We start from the raw sequence: 13,030 nt of genomic DNA, 5'->3' as shown, positions 1-13,030 counted from the left end.
GGATTTACACTGGCCAACAATCTGATAGCTTGTTCAAGGTTTTGGTACTAACATATAAGGCCCTATATAGCTCATGACCAGGTTACTTGATAGACCTCCTTATCCCTCATATACCACATAGGTCACTGCAATCTGAGGGAAAGCTTCTCCTACAAGTTCCAAGGGTGAGAAGCCCATACCACAGGAACCCTGAGCGGGATACACATGTAAATAATTACAATAATAACAACAAGTCCTCCTCATAGCAGGGCTTTTAATGTGGCTGCCCCTGTTCTGTGGATGAATACATCTCTGCCACGCATGTCTACTTGGTTTTTATCCACTGCTACTTTCTATGTTTTAAACTGTTTTTAGCTGCTTTTATTGCATTTTGTACATCACCTTGAGATGATGGAAGATTACTACTACTACTACGAATAATAAGAATACAATGACAACACCACCAGTATCTGGAACAGGCCATAGCCCAGAGGGCTTATTTCAATTGACATATTGTAAAACACAAATAAATTGGCGATTGATAGCTTCACCCTCATATAGGTGGATAAGGGATGTGTGTGGTGTGTGTGTGGATTCTGCTTCCAGTTGTGGAAGTGTTTGACCAGGAAAGTACATAGCTTAATGTCAGGAGCACTGGCTAAACTGGAAGAGGAAAAGACTGTTGTAGTGAACAGGAGGTAAGAGAGCAGGACTAAGGGGGGCTGGGAAGTGAGGACTAGTTTCTCAGTCTAGTAAACATGTGTTTCAATTTGTTGTTCTGGGTATGCCCAATGTAGATTTGTCCCACTGTACCTTGTAGCAAGGACCTCATATAATGGCAGGCTGGACAAAGATGGATGTCTTTGCCCCCATGTGAGTACTAATTGAATTTAATTTGTATACAGCATAGTCCTAACAAGAAATGCTTCCCAGAAGAAGAGCAATTGGCAGGAAGCATGACAGTCTGGGCTGGATTTTGGGAGAGTAAGTTTAATCAAAAGAGTACCACTGTATAGTTAAAAGGCATATGCACTCTGGCCCAGTTACTGACTTACCTGAGTTTCACAAAATCTTTTGCCACAAAAGCTTCTTTCAGTTCTGTATTGCCTACAAGTTTAAGCTGGTTTAACCCAGCCAGGCCTCCAGTTGGAAATGAAGTCAGTGCATTGAAACTTAAGTCACTAAAAGGATGATGAGAGAAAAACAAGTGAGAGCGAAAAATAGGCCTTGCAAATATTAAATACTTGAATACACAAGTCTAAAACGAGAGAGATATCCGTCCATTTTGCTGGCTGGATGATTGCAACACTCTAGACCTCTAGGCAGTACTGTACAATCAATATTCCCTTCCACCAAAAAACTTGGGGTAACATATGTAAGGTTAGCCCATAACAAACCTAACAAACCTCAGAAATAAATTTAGCTGAGAGATGGTGTGTGAGACAGTGTCAGGCAGCAGTTAAGAGTCAGGATCTGGGAGGCCAAGGTTCAAATCCCCACTTAGCCATGTAGCTTGCTGGGTGACCTTGGAGCAGGCACTGTCTGTTAGCCTAACCTACCTCACAGGAATGTTGTGAGGATAAAATGGACGGGGGGAATCCTTGTATACCACCTTGAGCTCCTCTCTCACTTTCTGGTGTTATGCAAATGTGGAAGCAGGATAAATAGTGAATCAGGAAGAAGAAGATCAAAGCCACTGTTTCACAGGTTTTCTGGGCAGCATTATTTTTCATTGACACACAGCAAACTGTGCTGTGAGTATCTGGCTTTCTTGTCTGTGACATGAACGCGCTATTTTTGCTTTTTCGAGATATCAGCTGAATGGTGGTTTAAGAGGTGTTACAGAAAATGACAGCGCAGCTTTTTGAGAATGAGAAATAATACTGCTTTAGGATTAGAAACTTGTACTGTTCCAAAAATTGTCTACTTACAGGTTGGTAATAGCACCAAGCGTAGTAAATGCTTCCTTGTAAACCCGGTGGATCAAGTTTCTGCTGAGATCACTGCAATTTAAAGAGGTACTATTGTGTTAGTGATTTATACTGACACTTCCAAATGGCCATTCAGGAATTACATTATGTTTCAGGTCATACTAATTTTCTCACAAACACATAATTAACTTGTGACTTAACTGTATTTTACAATGTCATCATGACCTTTTTCTTGACACAGTTCTCTTAAGGGCATCTCATTCATTCAAAAACTGAGAAACAAGGCTTAGTGAACCATGGCCATCTAGTTTGGTGCTATAAAGCTCTGCTTGTTCTCTTTTCTCTGGGACAGCAGCTCACTGGCACCAAATTAGAATCTTTTCTTGAAACCTGGGTGGGGGTATGAGCAGCTAGTGCAGTTGCAGGGAGCCACAATTTTAAACAGATTAAAAGGACGGATGAAAAAAAGTCTGCTACATACAAGAAAATCAATATGCAGATATTGAACTGCAGATTAATTATATAACTGAAATTTCTCCATGTGTTCAGCTTCTTTTGGTCCAGGATTAAGATAGGTTATAAGTATTTTAATAAATAAATGGAGTCAGTGCAGTCCACTATGCAACCTTTTTGTCTTTTGTTCCCAATTAGTGATCTACTTCTGTGTTTGCTAACAAAAAAACCTACAGCAGCTTATAAAAATAAACAAACTCTCTTGCCACTGATTTCAGCAAGTTTTACACCATCCTCTTACCTGGCCACTCTCTTGCCTCTCTCAAGTACTGCAGCCTCTTTCTTTCTTTTTTTCTAATTTTCTAGGGTGAATTTATACCAACACATCCATGAAATAATGAATATTTTTAAAAAATCTGTTTTGGCATGTAACTGTTACATTTCCAACATGTATTTAAAGTGGCTTACATACTAATGAATGAAAGAATAACCTCATATTAATTTATTTTCAAGGAGAAATCAAACCATGGCACATGATGATCTCAGAACCTCAGAGTGGTCAAATCCCATCTGAAGGCTCTCTCCTGTCTGGAGTAGCATTTCAGCACACCATCTAGTTTACTGATTTGTGCATGTGGGTGTGGTTTTAAATTGGAAGATGAAAGAGTGCTTATGTGTGGGAGACGCCTACTGGAACAGGAGGGGCAAAATAAAATGAAATATTTTGAGAAGCGCTGGGTTGGTTAGAATGAGATAGATGGTTATTTTGCAGATGATCGCTTTGTTATGGTTAAGTGTTCCTTGACTGCCAATACTGAATACAGCCAGTTTACAACATTTTTCTTAAAACAGAGGCACTTGCAAAGAGAATATACTTACAGGGTTCGTAGAGAAGTCAGTCCCTGGAATATATCTTCTTTGATTTCCTCAATTAGATTATGTTGCAAAGATCTGAAATGTGGAAATTAGTTACATGGAGGAGGATTTTCACCAAAAGGCAGGACACTCAGAACACTGAATTCTATCGTGGCAGGAAAACAACCTCAATTGAACTTATTAATCTCAAATTACTAATGAATAATTAAGTGAAAGACATTGTGGAAGATCAAAAGAAAGGCAGGCAGGGCAAAAAGAGAGAAGACAGCAAAACAGAGGTGAGGGTCTGATTTTGGTTTAGCAAAATGATAACACCATCAAGTGGAGTCATAGCTGATTGCAAAACCATGATAGTTAGACCTCATCTGGAATAGTATCTTTTGTTCTGACCACCACACTTAAGAAGTAGGTAAACAAACTGAAACTTCAGAGGAGATCAGTGAAGATGGGTCAGACAACTAGTCCTATGAGGAACAAAAAAACCTAAAGGGCTGTCGCATAGAAAAGAACAAACACTTGTTCTCTTCTGCTCCAAAGGAGAGGGCTAGATCTAATGATTTCAAGATGATAGGTTTCAGTTTAACATCAGGATAAGAGCAGTGTGACAAGGGAAGCACTTACATAGAGGAGTGGCTGGCTCTCTCTCACTGGATATTTTGAAGCAGAGTTTGGACAACCATTAGTTGGGATCATAAAGCTCTGGATTTCCTGTATCAAGCAGGGTGTTTATACTTGATGGCCTATAAGGTTTCCCCCAACTCTTATGATACCACAATATGAGTAAGTAGAAAGTAGCATAAGAAGAAGAATGGGGACATAACAGTTATATGCTAAAATAAACGAACAAATCATACCATGCAGAAGGCAGAAGGTTGAGAGTGAAGGGATGAATCAAGACCAAGGTCTAGAAGCCACTGGGGCAAAAAAGGGGGAGGAGGCGGCAAGAATGAGACAGATGTGGCAATAGACCAAAAGGCAATGAAGGAAGAAGAGAACTTAGCATCTATCACCACTTTGTTTTTAATGTATGCTTCCCACTCCAGTCACAAAACATTAACTTAGGGTGAGAACAAAGAATGCCTATTTTGAAATATTATTTAATTAATTAATTAATTACTTTGTATCCCTTCCTTCCTCCCAGTAGGAGCCCAGGGCAGCAAACAAAGCACTAAAACACTTTAAAACATCATAAACATAGATCTTAAAATACATTAAAACAAAACAGCATTAAAAACATTTTAAAAAACCTTAAAAAGGGTTAAAAACATTATTAAAAACATATTAAACAATATTAAACACTGTCTTGCTATGAATTGTAAACAAACTATGGTATTTCATGTTCTGTGGCGCAGATTCAGAAAAAAAAATCTGATTAATTTTGATGTGCTCTATACTTACATTTCTTCCAGGGAACTGCAACCTTTGAAACTTGGAAGTTGTTTTATGTTGTTATAAGACAAATCCCTTGCAAGGTAGGGGAAGAAGGAAAACCATGAAGTTTTACTGGTTGGAATTCAGAGTTGCAAATATAGGCAACCACTTCAACCTTCCTCTCACATAATTTTTATAACAATAAATTTCCCTCCTGGCCCTTTTGAACCTAGACTGCTTGCTCTAAAGTATTCCAGAGACGTTTAAACTTGAAAGATAGTGCAGATATGGAATATGTAGTCCCAATATTAACATCAGGAAGTTTATAAAAGGATTTGAAACTAAGGACTTAAGATTTAATTTGGGGATGGTTAACACTTTTTAGCGCGAGGGGTGTATTCATGCATGGTCAGCCTTCTGGGGTCTGCATGCTAGTAGTGGGTATGGCTATCCCACACTCTTGCATATGCACCCCCCCACACACACACATATACAGGAAGTGGGACACATGCATAGGCACACAACTACCCCTCATCTGATCTCTGCAGATCAGCAGAGGAAGGCTATCACTCCATCCCATCCTTGTTCATCAAATGGTCGATCTGATGAGCATGGAGGGGGCAATTTGCATCCCCATAGGGCAATGAGTTTTGAGGAGCTTAAACCTTACCACCCCACTCTGTGAATTCTTTATTTTTTCTTTCTACCACTGCCCAAATTGGTGGAGTCTTGGGGATGGAAGAAAATTTGCTTGGGGGGTGTCATATGAGACCACCTTGGCTGGGGGTCAGCTACCTCTGATCTAACTCTTCAATTTTATAAAAGCTGTCTCTGCTTGGAAGTAATGCACCCTACAGCCAAGGGATACATCCCCCACAGCTAAGTAATCAATTCTATGAACTGTTTTTACTTCTAAATTTTGGGACTGAAGGGATGTGCAGGAAGAGAAAGGAACACTACAGGTTGCTTTTCTAATAATCTTTTATGGCTAAGGCCTGTGAATTTCATAATTTTTGCAGGCTAGGAAAAGACATGGGTATCAACATCAGCCCATGAACCAGGTACTCTCATTTGATGTTCCCTGTCAAATATAATGTCATTTAGATGAAACATGGTGCAGTGTGAAGCCTTATGAGCCAATCCAATAGGATTCACTCACTGGTCTTGTGTGGATAACACGCTAAGCCAAACCTTGGCTAGCTCAGCACAGCACACAGTAAAAAAGATGAGAGAAGAGCAAAGCAACTATGAGGTCCTTTCCGGGAGCCTGAACATTCCTGCAGTCCCAGGAAGCCATAGTTCAGTACACTGTCTATGTGAACAAGGCCACTGAAAGGCACTGACTCATAACAGTGTTGCCTGATCTACCTGGTTTTAAATTTGCATGCTTAACTCTGTCTTTTCGGGGGCTATGCCCCAAGTTTCCCAGATAGAACCTATGACACCATACTGCCCATTATCAATGGGTCTGCTTCTGAGGTTTTCATTTATAAAAAGTAGGACCAGGAGGTTTCTACTCACAATGTCCGAAGTATCTTTTGCTCTTGGCACAGATCAATGGGAATGTTGCTTATTTTGGTGCCTGTAAAAGTCCTGTTTAATAAAACAAAGGCATTTGAGTCAACATTGATAGAACTGTGTCAGAATTATGAAAAAGAAGCATCTGGACTTCCCAGGAGGATCCCTCCGCCTGTGCAGCCTCCGAGATGGGCTCCTGTCTTGGATGAAACTTTTTCAGCTTTAACCAGTCAGAAGGGTCTTTTTTGACTGGGGATAATTTCTTCCGGATAAGGAAGAAACGTGAGATTTTCCACACAGCTTTGTTGTGATTGTTGGAGACTGGAATTCGTCAGAATTGTCTGTGAAAGAAGGTCTTCCAGCTGCACAGACGGAGCGAGGATTTATAGCTTAGCTCAGCTGAATAAGTGACCCGTTTTTTTTTAAAGAAAACGGACTAACAGGCAAACATCCTCCTGTCTACGCTCATTATTTTCTTATCTATACAGCTAAAGAGATTTGTCAGAGGATCAGCAATTAAGAAAACCTGGGTGAGCCAAAACTTTCCTTTTTTTTACTTACGGAATTAAGGGGGAAGAAAATATTTTCCTGTTCTACTTCTTTTTTTCTTTTTTTTGACGAATCTGCACATTCTTTCTGTTACTAGTCATTTGGACGCTGTGAACTAAAGCTGTTTTTGCACTTCTGGGCATACAAGAGATAAGGGCTGTCTAGAGTGTGACGTCAGTTGGTTTGAAAGATTAACTCCTTTGTAACTGGATAAAGAAATAAACTGCTCTTTGCTTGGGACATTGAAAATTGAAAGAGTTTTGTTCCTTTGGCTTTAAGAATGACAATTAAGAAGATCATGGATGTACAAGAAGGGACTTTATCTTTAGACATGTTTCAGAAAATAATGAATGGGATTAAGTCAATAAAACAAGAACTAAGAAATAATAGTCAAGCGTTGAGAATTGAATTCGACGAAATGAGACAGGAGCTGAAAGAAATTCAGGATTCTATGAGAAAGGAGATTAAAGATAGATCTGGAAAACCAAAAAAGGATGAAAGAGAAATTAAAGGCAAGGTTCAAACTATGGAGATTGGATTAAATATGGACATGGAAAAAGATTTGGATTTCCTGGCAGTGATGGATCCTGGAGATAAATATTACGCTTTGGAACTCAGCACTGTCCCTGAAGGAATTGAAGAGACTGGAGATAAAGATATTATCGGTTCAAAAAAATTCCTGGACTGGAAGGACTTGATGGAACTTGAAATGGAGAAAGTTAACAGAATTAATCCCTGTTTTGTGTCAATGGAAAAATCTTCAAGAGATGCTAGGGTATCATGTAAAAAAGAGGAACAGAGATGTGGCTTTGCAACAATACTTCAGTGATACGTTTGGAATTGATGGCAAGAAAATATCTGTGATAAAGGAAATTCCTTCAGACTCTTATTATATGACTATGACAGCAAGATTATTGGGTGCGTAAAGATGGAAGATGGAAGATGGAACCAATACGGATAAAGGAAGAAGAGTGATCTGTAATTACAGGACTTAGTAGTCTTGATGAGTTGGATTAACTGACATGTTTACCTAGAAAAAAAAATTGATGAACATATATCTCAAGGATTGGAAACTTCTCTGACTTTTTGTAGAAGAATAAAATGATATGATGTTGATGAGATTTAAAACCAATTAAGATAGCCGCTGGAGGAAGGTGTTTTTATAATCTATTAAGAGACAGGCTTGTTATATATTATAGATTTATAGCTGAACTATGACAAATCGGAAGTCAATATTTTTTATATTTCTTTTCTTTTTTATTGTGTTGGTTATTGATTTGTGTTTTTTCTTTTTGTATTGTGTTGGTTTTGAAAATTTGAATAAAAATTAATTGAAAAAAAGAAAAGAAAAAGAAGCATCTATCACTCATTTCTGAACACAGAAAAGGACCTTTTTAGTCCAAGCGTGACTTTGAACAATGTCTTAGCCAAGTTGATTCATCAAAGCTGAAACAGTTTGAAAACAAGGCAATAACAGAACACAGATACCATTATATTATTTGCTCTTTTAGAAAAATATTTTACAAATAAGAATGCTAGGCTTAACAATGTGTATACTCTATATCACTAGAGTAATAAGTGCTTTGCTTTATTCTCCACTTCACTGGATTTCCTAAGTTGACACAGAGCTTAGCCTTCTTCAAGTGTTCAAGCCTCAGCCAATGAGCAGCAGAGCGGGGATGAACCCACTGGCCCTGTCCGCCCCCCACCCCACCCCAGCTTCATTGTCTTGTGTGTGTTGGAAAAGGAACTTTTGCAGCAAGGAACCTTCTCTATGTGAGAAGGCTTCCCACATGTGGAGGTGAAGCCAATGGATTCACCACACTCCCCCCTTCACGTGACGGTAATTATGTGGAAGGAAGTATGAGTGAAGAGGGCATGTGTGGCATTAAGATATGGACAAGAAAATCAGATCTCTGAAACTCAGCAGTAAAATTAATTTTAAATGTTCCCCTTAAAAGAGAATCTAAAAAAGTGAGTTATCTTTCATTAGTAGAGTTTGACAGAAGATACTTACAGACTTTCCAGATTGATGGTTCCTGTTAAGTTAGGAAACCACTGTACCATGCTGGCTCCACGAATGACCCTGAAGGAGAAGAAGAATTATGACACACACTGCTGCATTACGGATGAAAGGTGTAAGAGCAGTCTTCCTGGATCAGGCCAAAGGCCCATCTAGTCCATCATTCTGTTCTCACGGTGGCCAACCAGATGTTTATGGGAAGCCCGCAAGCAGGATCAGAGCACAACAGAACTTTCTCCATTTGTGATTCCCAGCATCTGATATTCAGAGGCATACTGTCTCTGACAGTGGAGATACAACACAGCCAACGGCAAATGCTATGGGAGTACTGCCTTTTTTTTCTTGTGTAGGTCCTACTACAGCCTTTGTGGGAAGGTAACAGAAGAATGAGGAAGATGAGTTCAACTGTCATTCATAAATACATGGGATAGGAGAAACCTATGGAGCACAGTGCTTCTAAAGAATGACCACATTTTTACAGTGGTTCCTGCCAAGTAATACACCAAAGCATATTGTTGTTGTTATATGCCTTCAAGTCGATTATGACTTATGGCGACTATGAATCAGCGACCTCCAGTAGCATCTGTTATAAACCACCCTGTTCAGATCTTGTAAGTTCAGGCCTGTGGCTTTCTTTATGGTATCAATCCATCTCTTGTTTAGCCTTCCTCTTTTGCTACTCCCTTCTGTTTTCCCCAGCATTATTGTCTTTTCTAGTGAATCACCAAAGCATGTTAGACCTCAGATTAAGTGAAGCTATGAGAGTCATCTATGCCAAATCCTTATTTTACTCCAAGGTGGAGTCATCCTGAGGTGATAGTACAAAAAATGAATGAAACACATTTCTCAGTTTAGCAAAAATTAGCAAGTGTTGGTTTCATCAAGACATGTTTTCAAAGAGTGTGAGAACATAGGTGAGCTTATGTAAACATACCAAAATATATGATCAACTGACTTCCATGGGATTTTGCAAGTGTAAAGGAAAAATAACTAGTGGGCAAGACAGAGTACTCACAAGCAATCACAGAATAACAACAAAGAAGGCATTCCCTAAATTCATAATTATAATAAATGGTCAAGAAAATCTAGCCCACAGAAGCGTTAGAGTTGCAAATACAAGAGTCAAGTACAGTAAAATAAAGCCCCACAGAAGAGTATCATAATGTAACATACATGGGCTCCTGCCGGGAGAAAGGGCGGGATATAAATCAAATAATAAATCAAATAATAAATAAATAAATAAACAAACAAATAATTTGCACAATAATAAGGTGCAGCATGGAGAAATATAGTACTATTGTCCAATTGCTATAGATTTCATGGCTCAAGAAAATGCCAATCAGCCAGCCTGCATCATGAAAACATTGGGGGGGGGGATCCAATGCTGCAATTCTACTTGCAAAATGGATTTTGATCCAGAAGGTGCCTCTGGTAATGTAAGAGAAGAGAGGATTTTCTCAGATTCTGCCTTCCCCTGCAGCCTCCTCCTCCACAACCTTCTGTGCTGTTCTGGAGATCCCCCAACCCATGGGGGGGGAGAAATCAGGAGGGTGGGGTGCAGGGGCTGCAGCAGGGTGGGGGAACTGGCAAAAATCACCCCCTCTCCTTTTATATCAGCAGAGGTAGCTGCTGGATCAAAAGCCACAAGCAGAAAGGCAGCACCGGTCTCTACCTACAGTCGTGAATGTAAGCAGTGCTTGAAAGGTACTGGGGTATATATACAATACATGAGCTGCCAATACTGCATAATGTCTTCGCAATAGGTCTATAGCTTTTTGAGATCTCCTAACAGTATTGAAGATTGCTAAATATTGACTGTTTGTAATATTTTTGAAAGGATTCGGCCATATAAAACAACACCGCAGCAGGAAAATCAACTGCTTCTGTATAAAATCTATGCATCGGGATGCTTTTAAACAGTTTATGTGCATAACTAAGTAGACATGAAACTTCTTTGAGTCATGCAAAATAGCAGTTAGACTCCTGAACAACTGCTTGCGGATCTTTTGGAATCATATATTTATCCATGTTGCAAAGATGCTATCCCTGTATTTTACATGACAGTGCTTTTTGAGTGGTCTTCTCTTTACTGCACAACTTGGTATGTGCAACTCCATTGCGGATAGACCATTATCTTTTTGTGTAACAGATATTATCAGTCACTGTTTATGATAATTATAAATGCAGGAGTACTCTTGTTGTTTTCTGGCTTTGCAACAGTAAGCGCAACCACTACCAGCTTTTCCATAATAGCTTCCCTAGGACTACTACACAAGGCAACAAAACTAGAGCCAACTGTACTGATTTAAACTATGCTTATTTTAGTCTTGCTCCATGCTTGTTCTGTAACAAGCCATGGTTCAGGGAACATGCCAAGGCTGAAATCATGACTATTACAGTTAAGTCTTTTAGTTACTTTTTCACGGAATAGATAAAGGTACAAAAATATTTTAGAGTCTGTAACAAGAGTACTTACAGGGAATGCAAATCTGACAAGTTTTGAAAAGCTGAATTCCCAACAAAGGATAAAGGGTTATCATGCAGATGTCTAGCATGAAAAAGAAATGAGTAAGACAAATTGTCAGTCTATATAACCTCTTTGGTCCTTTAATACATAATGTAATCATCCCCCCCACTGGCAATAAAAATAAAAATAAAATAATCTTACACAGTTCGTAGAAGTGGGTTTCCTACAAATGCACTGTCAGGGATCACGGAAATGTAATTACTGTGAAATCCCCTAAAACAAAAATGAGAAAAAAACTGTAACACTTGAATGGTCAAAATCTCATAAAAAGTTACAAAGCATTACCACAGCCATAGGAACTGGGCTGGCAGTTACATACTATCCATGTGGAGATGCTAGTTCACGTGAAAAGCAATCTCCACACAAGCTTGGTGGCGTTATATTAATTTGTATAAATGTTACCAGTGAGTGTCAACGGTCTGAGATGCTGTGTGCCAGTGTGTGCATTTACCTAAGAAAGCAGGCTTTTACCCTGAATTGAGATCACCGAGACTTAAGATATAGTAAAATAACAAAAGCTACTTTATTTATAGAAATACATAATAGATAGGAAAGGCATGCCTAGTTCTAACTAACTAAGTTGGAGGCGCAACACCCAGGAGCGTGAATTGCCCTCATGGCTCAGGAGAGAGAGAGCAGAGACAAAGGTGTCTCCTCTCTCTCTGACACTTGAAAAAGAGAAGAAAGGGAAGGGCAGAAGGAGGAGGGGCAGATAAGTTTCCTTAAGCATATCACTCTAACTACGGAAGGAAGTCAGTCAGAGCATTACAGGTAAAGGTAGTCAAGCCTAGCCATCTGGAGGACCCTAACTCTATCTCCCTTCTGGAACATAAACAAAACAAAACAGGAGTTGCTCTTGCCCCACTTCCAACACCCCTTCTCAACGAGTGTTTGGTTCAGTGCACTCCCAACGGCTACCACATAGAAACTCTGATTAGACCAAACACCAAAACTGGCCATGATTAAGTTTACTTCTAACTGTGCAGAAAACTGTATGGATATTATTTCACTCTACCTTCATGAGTAAGACAAGAGGCTTTCATTAAAACACATTATCTGAAATTTCAGAGAAAGCACCTGGAACATTCCTGAACAAGCTGGTCCCCATTTTGGATTGCAAGAAGTGAGACACAACACCAGGAGCTTTGTTTTGTGTTTTTAAGTAAGAGAAAACAAAATTAAATAAAAGAGGAAGCTGTAATATTACTCACAACTCTTTTAGGCTCGGAAGTGATTTAACTGCTTCAGGGAACTCTACCATGTTGTTATAATTTAAGTCCCTGAAAAGGACAGCATCATTAACATTATGCAGTGCTTAGTATTAAGTCTATGTCCCAAAAGCAAAAAAAAAAAAAATTGCATAAGATTTTGTTGTTGTTTTTAAAAAATCAGAACTACAGAAATCCCTGAGGTCATTCATAAACATATATTATATGTCAACTTAAAAAGTATAACATATAACTGTCAATGTAAAAGCAATCTAAAACCAGGCACATGGTATTCTTAAAGTAAATCCATGTTAAATTGCTCTTATGAAGCTTTTTAAGCCTATAGGACTAATTCAACATTCACAATTGAACCAAAGCGCCAGCAGCCTTCCAACAACAGCAAACCTCACCCAGAGCAGCTCTGTGCTCCATGATCAACACTGGTGTACAAAATTCCACAGCTGCTTGTTGTGGGTAAAGGGGGCAAGAAGGCACATGGAGGCATAAGTCAAGCTACTTCTCAGGTCATAAGAAAGATAATACTTATGGGCCAGCAGGGCCCCAGCATATACAAACATATAATATTGACTTCCCT

At 39.1% G+C, this 13,030-nt stretch overlaps 1 protein-coding gene across 4 annotated transcripts in view; it reads right to left on the bottom strand.

The window, feature by feature from the left end:
* Positions 1–13,030, bottom strand: part of LGR4 (leucine rich repeat containing G protein-coupled receptor 4) — a 125,162-nt gene that overhangs the window by 16,996 nt on the left and 95,136 nt on the right. For 3 of the 4 annotated variants that reach the window (XM_061610588.1, XM_061610589.1, XM_061610591.1), the window contains 9 exons: positions 12,439–12,507; positions 11,369–11,440; positions 11,177–11,248; positions 8,695–8,763; positions 6,132–6,203; positions 4,638–4,703; positions 3,243–3,314; positions 1,911–1,982; positions 1,035–1,160 (listed from right to left, as the gene is read on the bottom strand). In XM_061610588.1, the coding sequence (XP_061466572.1) occupies positions 1,035–1,160; positions 1,911–1,982; positions 3,243–3,314; positions 4,638–4,703; positions 6,132–6,203; positions 8,695–8,763; positions 11,177–11,248; positions 11,369–11,440; positions 12,439–12,507 (690 nt within the window). The remainder of the gene's footprint in view (positions 1–1,034; positions 1,161–1,910; positions 1,983–3,242; positions 3,315–4,637; positions 4,704–6,131; positions 6,204–8,694; positions 8,764–11,176; positions 11,249–11,368; positions 11,441–12,438; positions 12,508–13,030) is intronic. The other variant, XM_061610590.1, reaches the window with a different exon arrangement.

This window comes from Rhineura floridana, chromosome 2, assembly GCF_030035675.1.
Source record: "Rhineura floridana isolate rRhiFlo1 chromosome 2, rRhiFlo1.hap2, whole genome shotgun sequence".
Taxonomy (NCBI): domain Eukaryota; kingdom Metazoa; phylum Chordata; class Lepidosauria; order Squamata; family Rhineuridae; genus Rhineura; species Rhineura floridana.
Note: the sequence above shows the minus strand (reverse complement) of the source record. Positions and strands in the feature narration are given on the sequence as shown.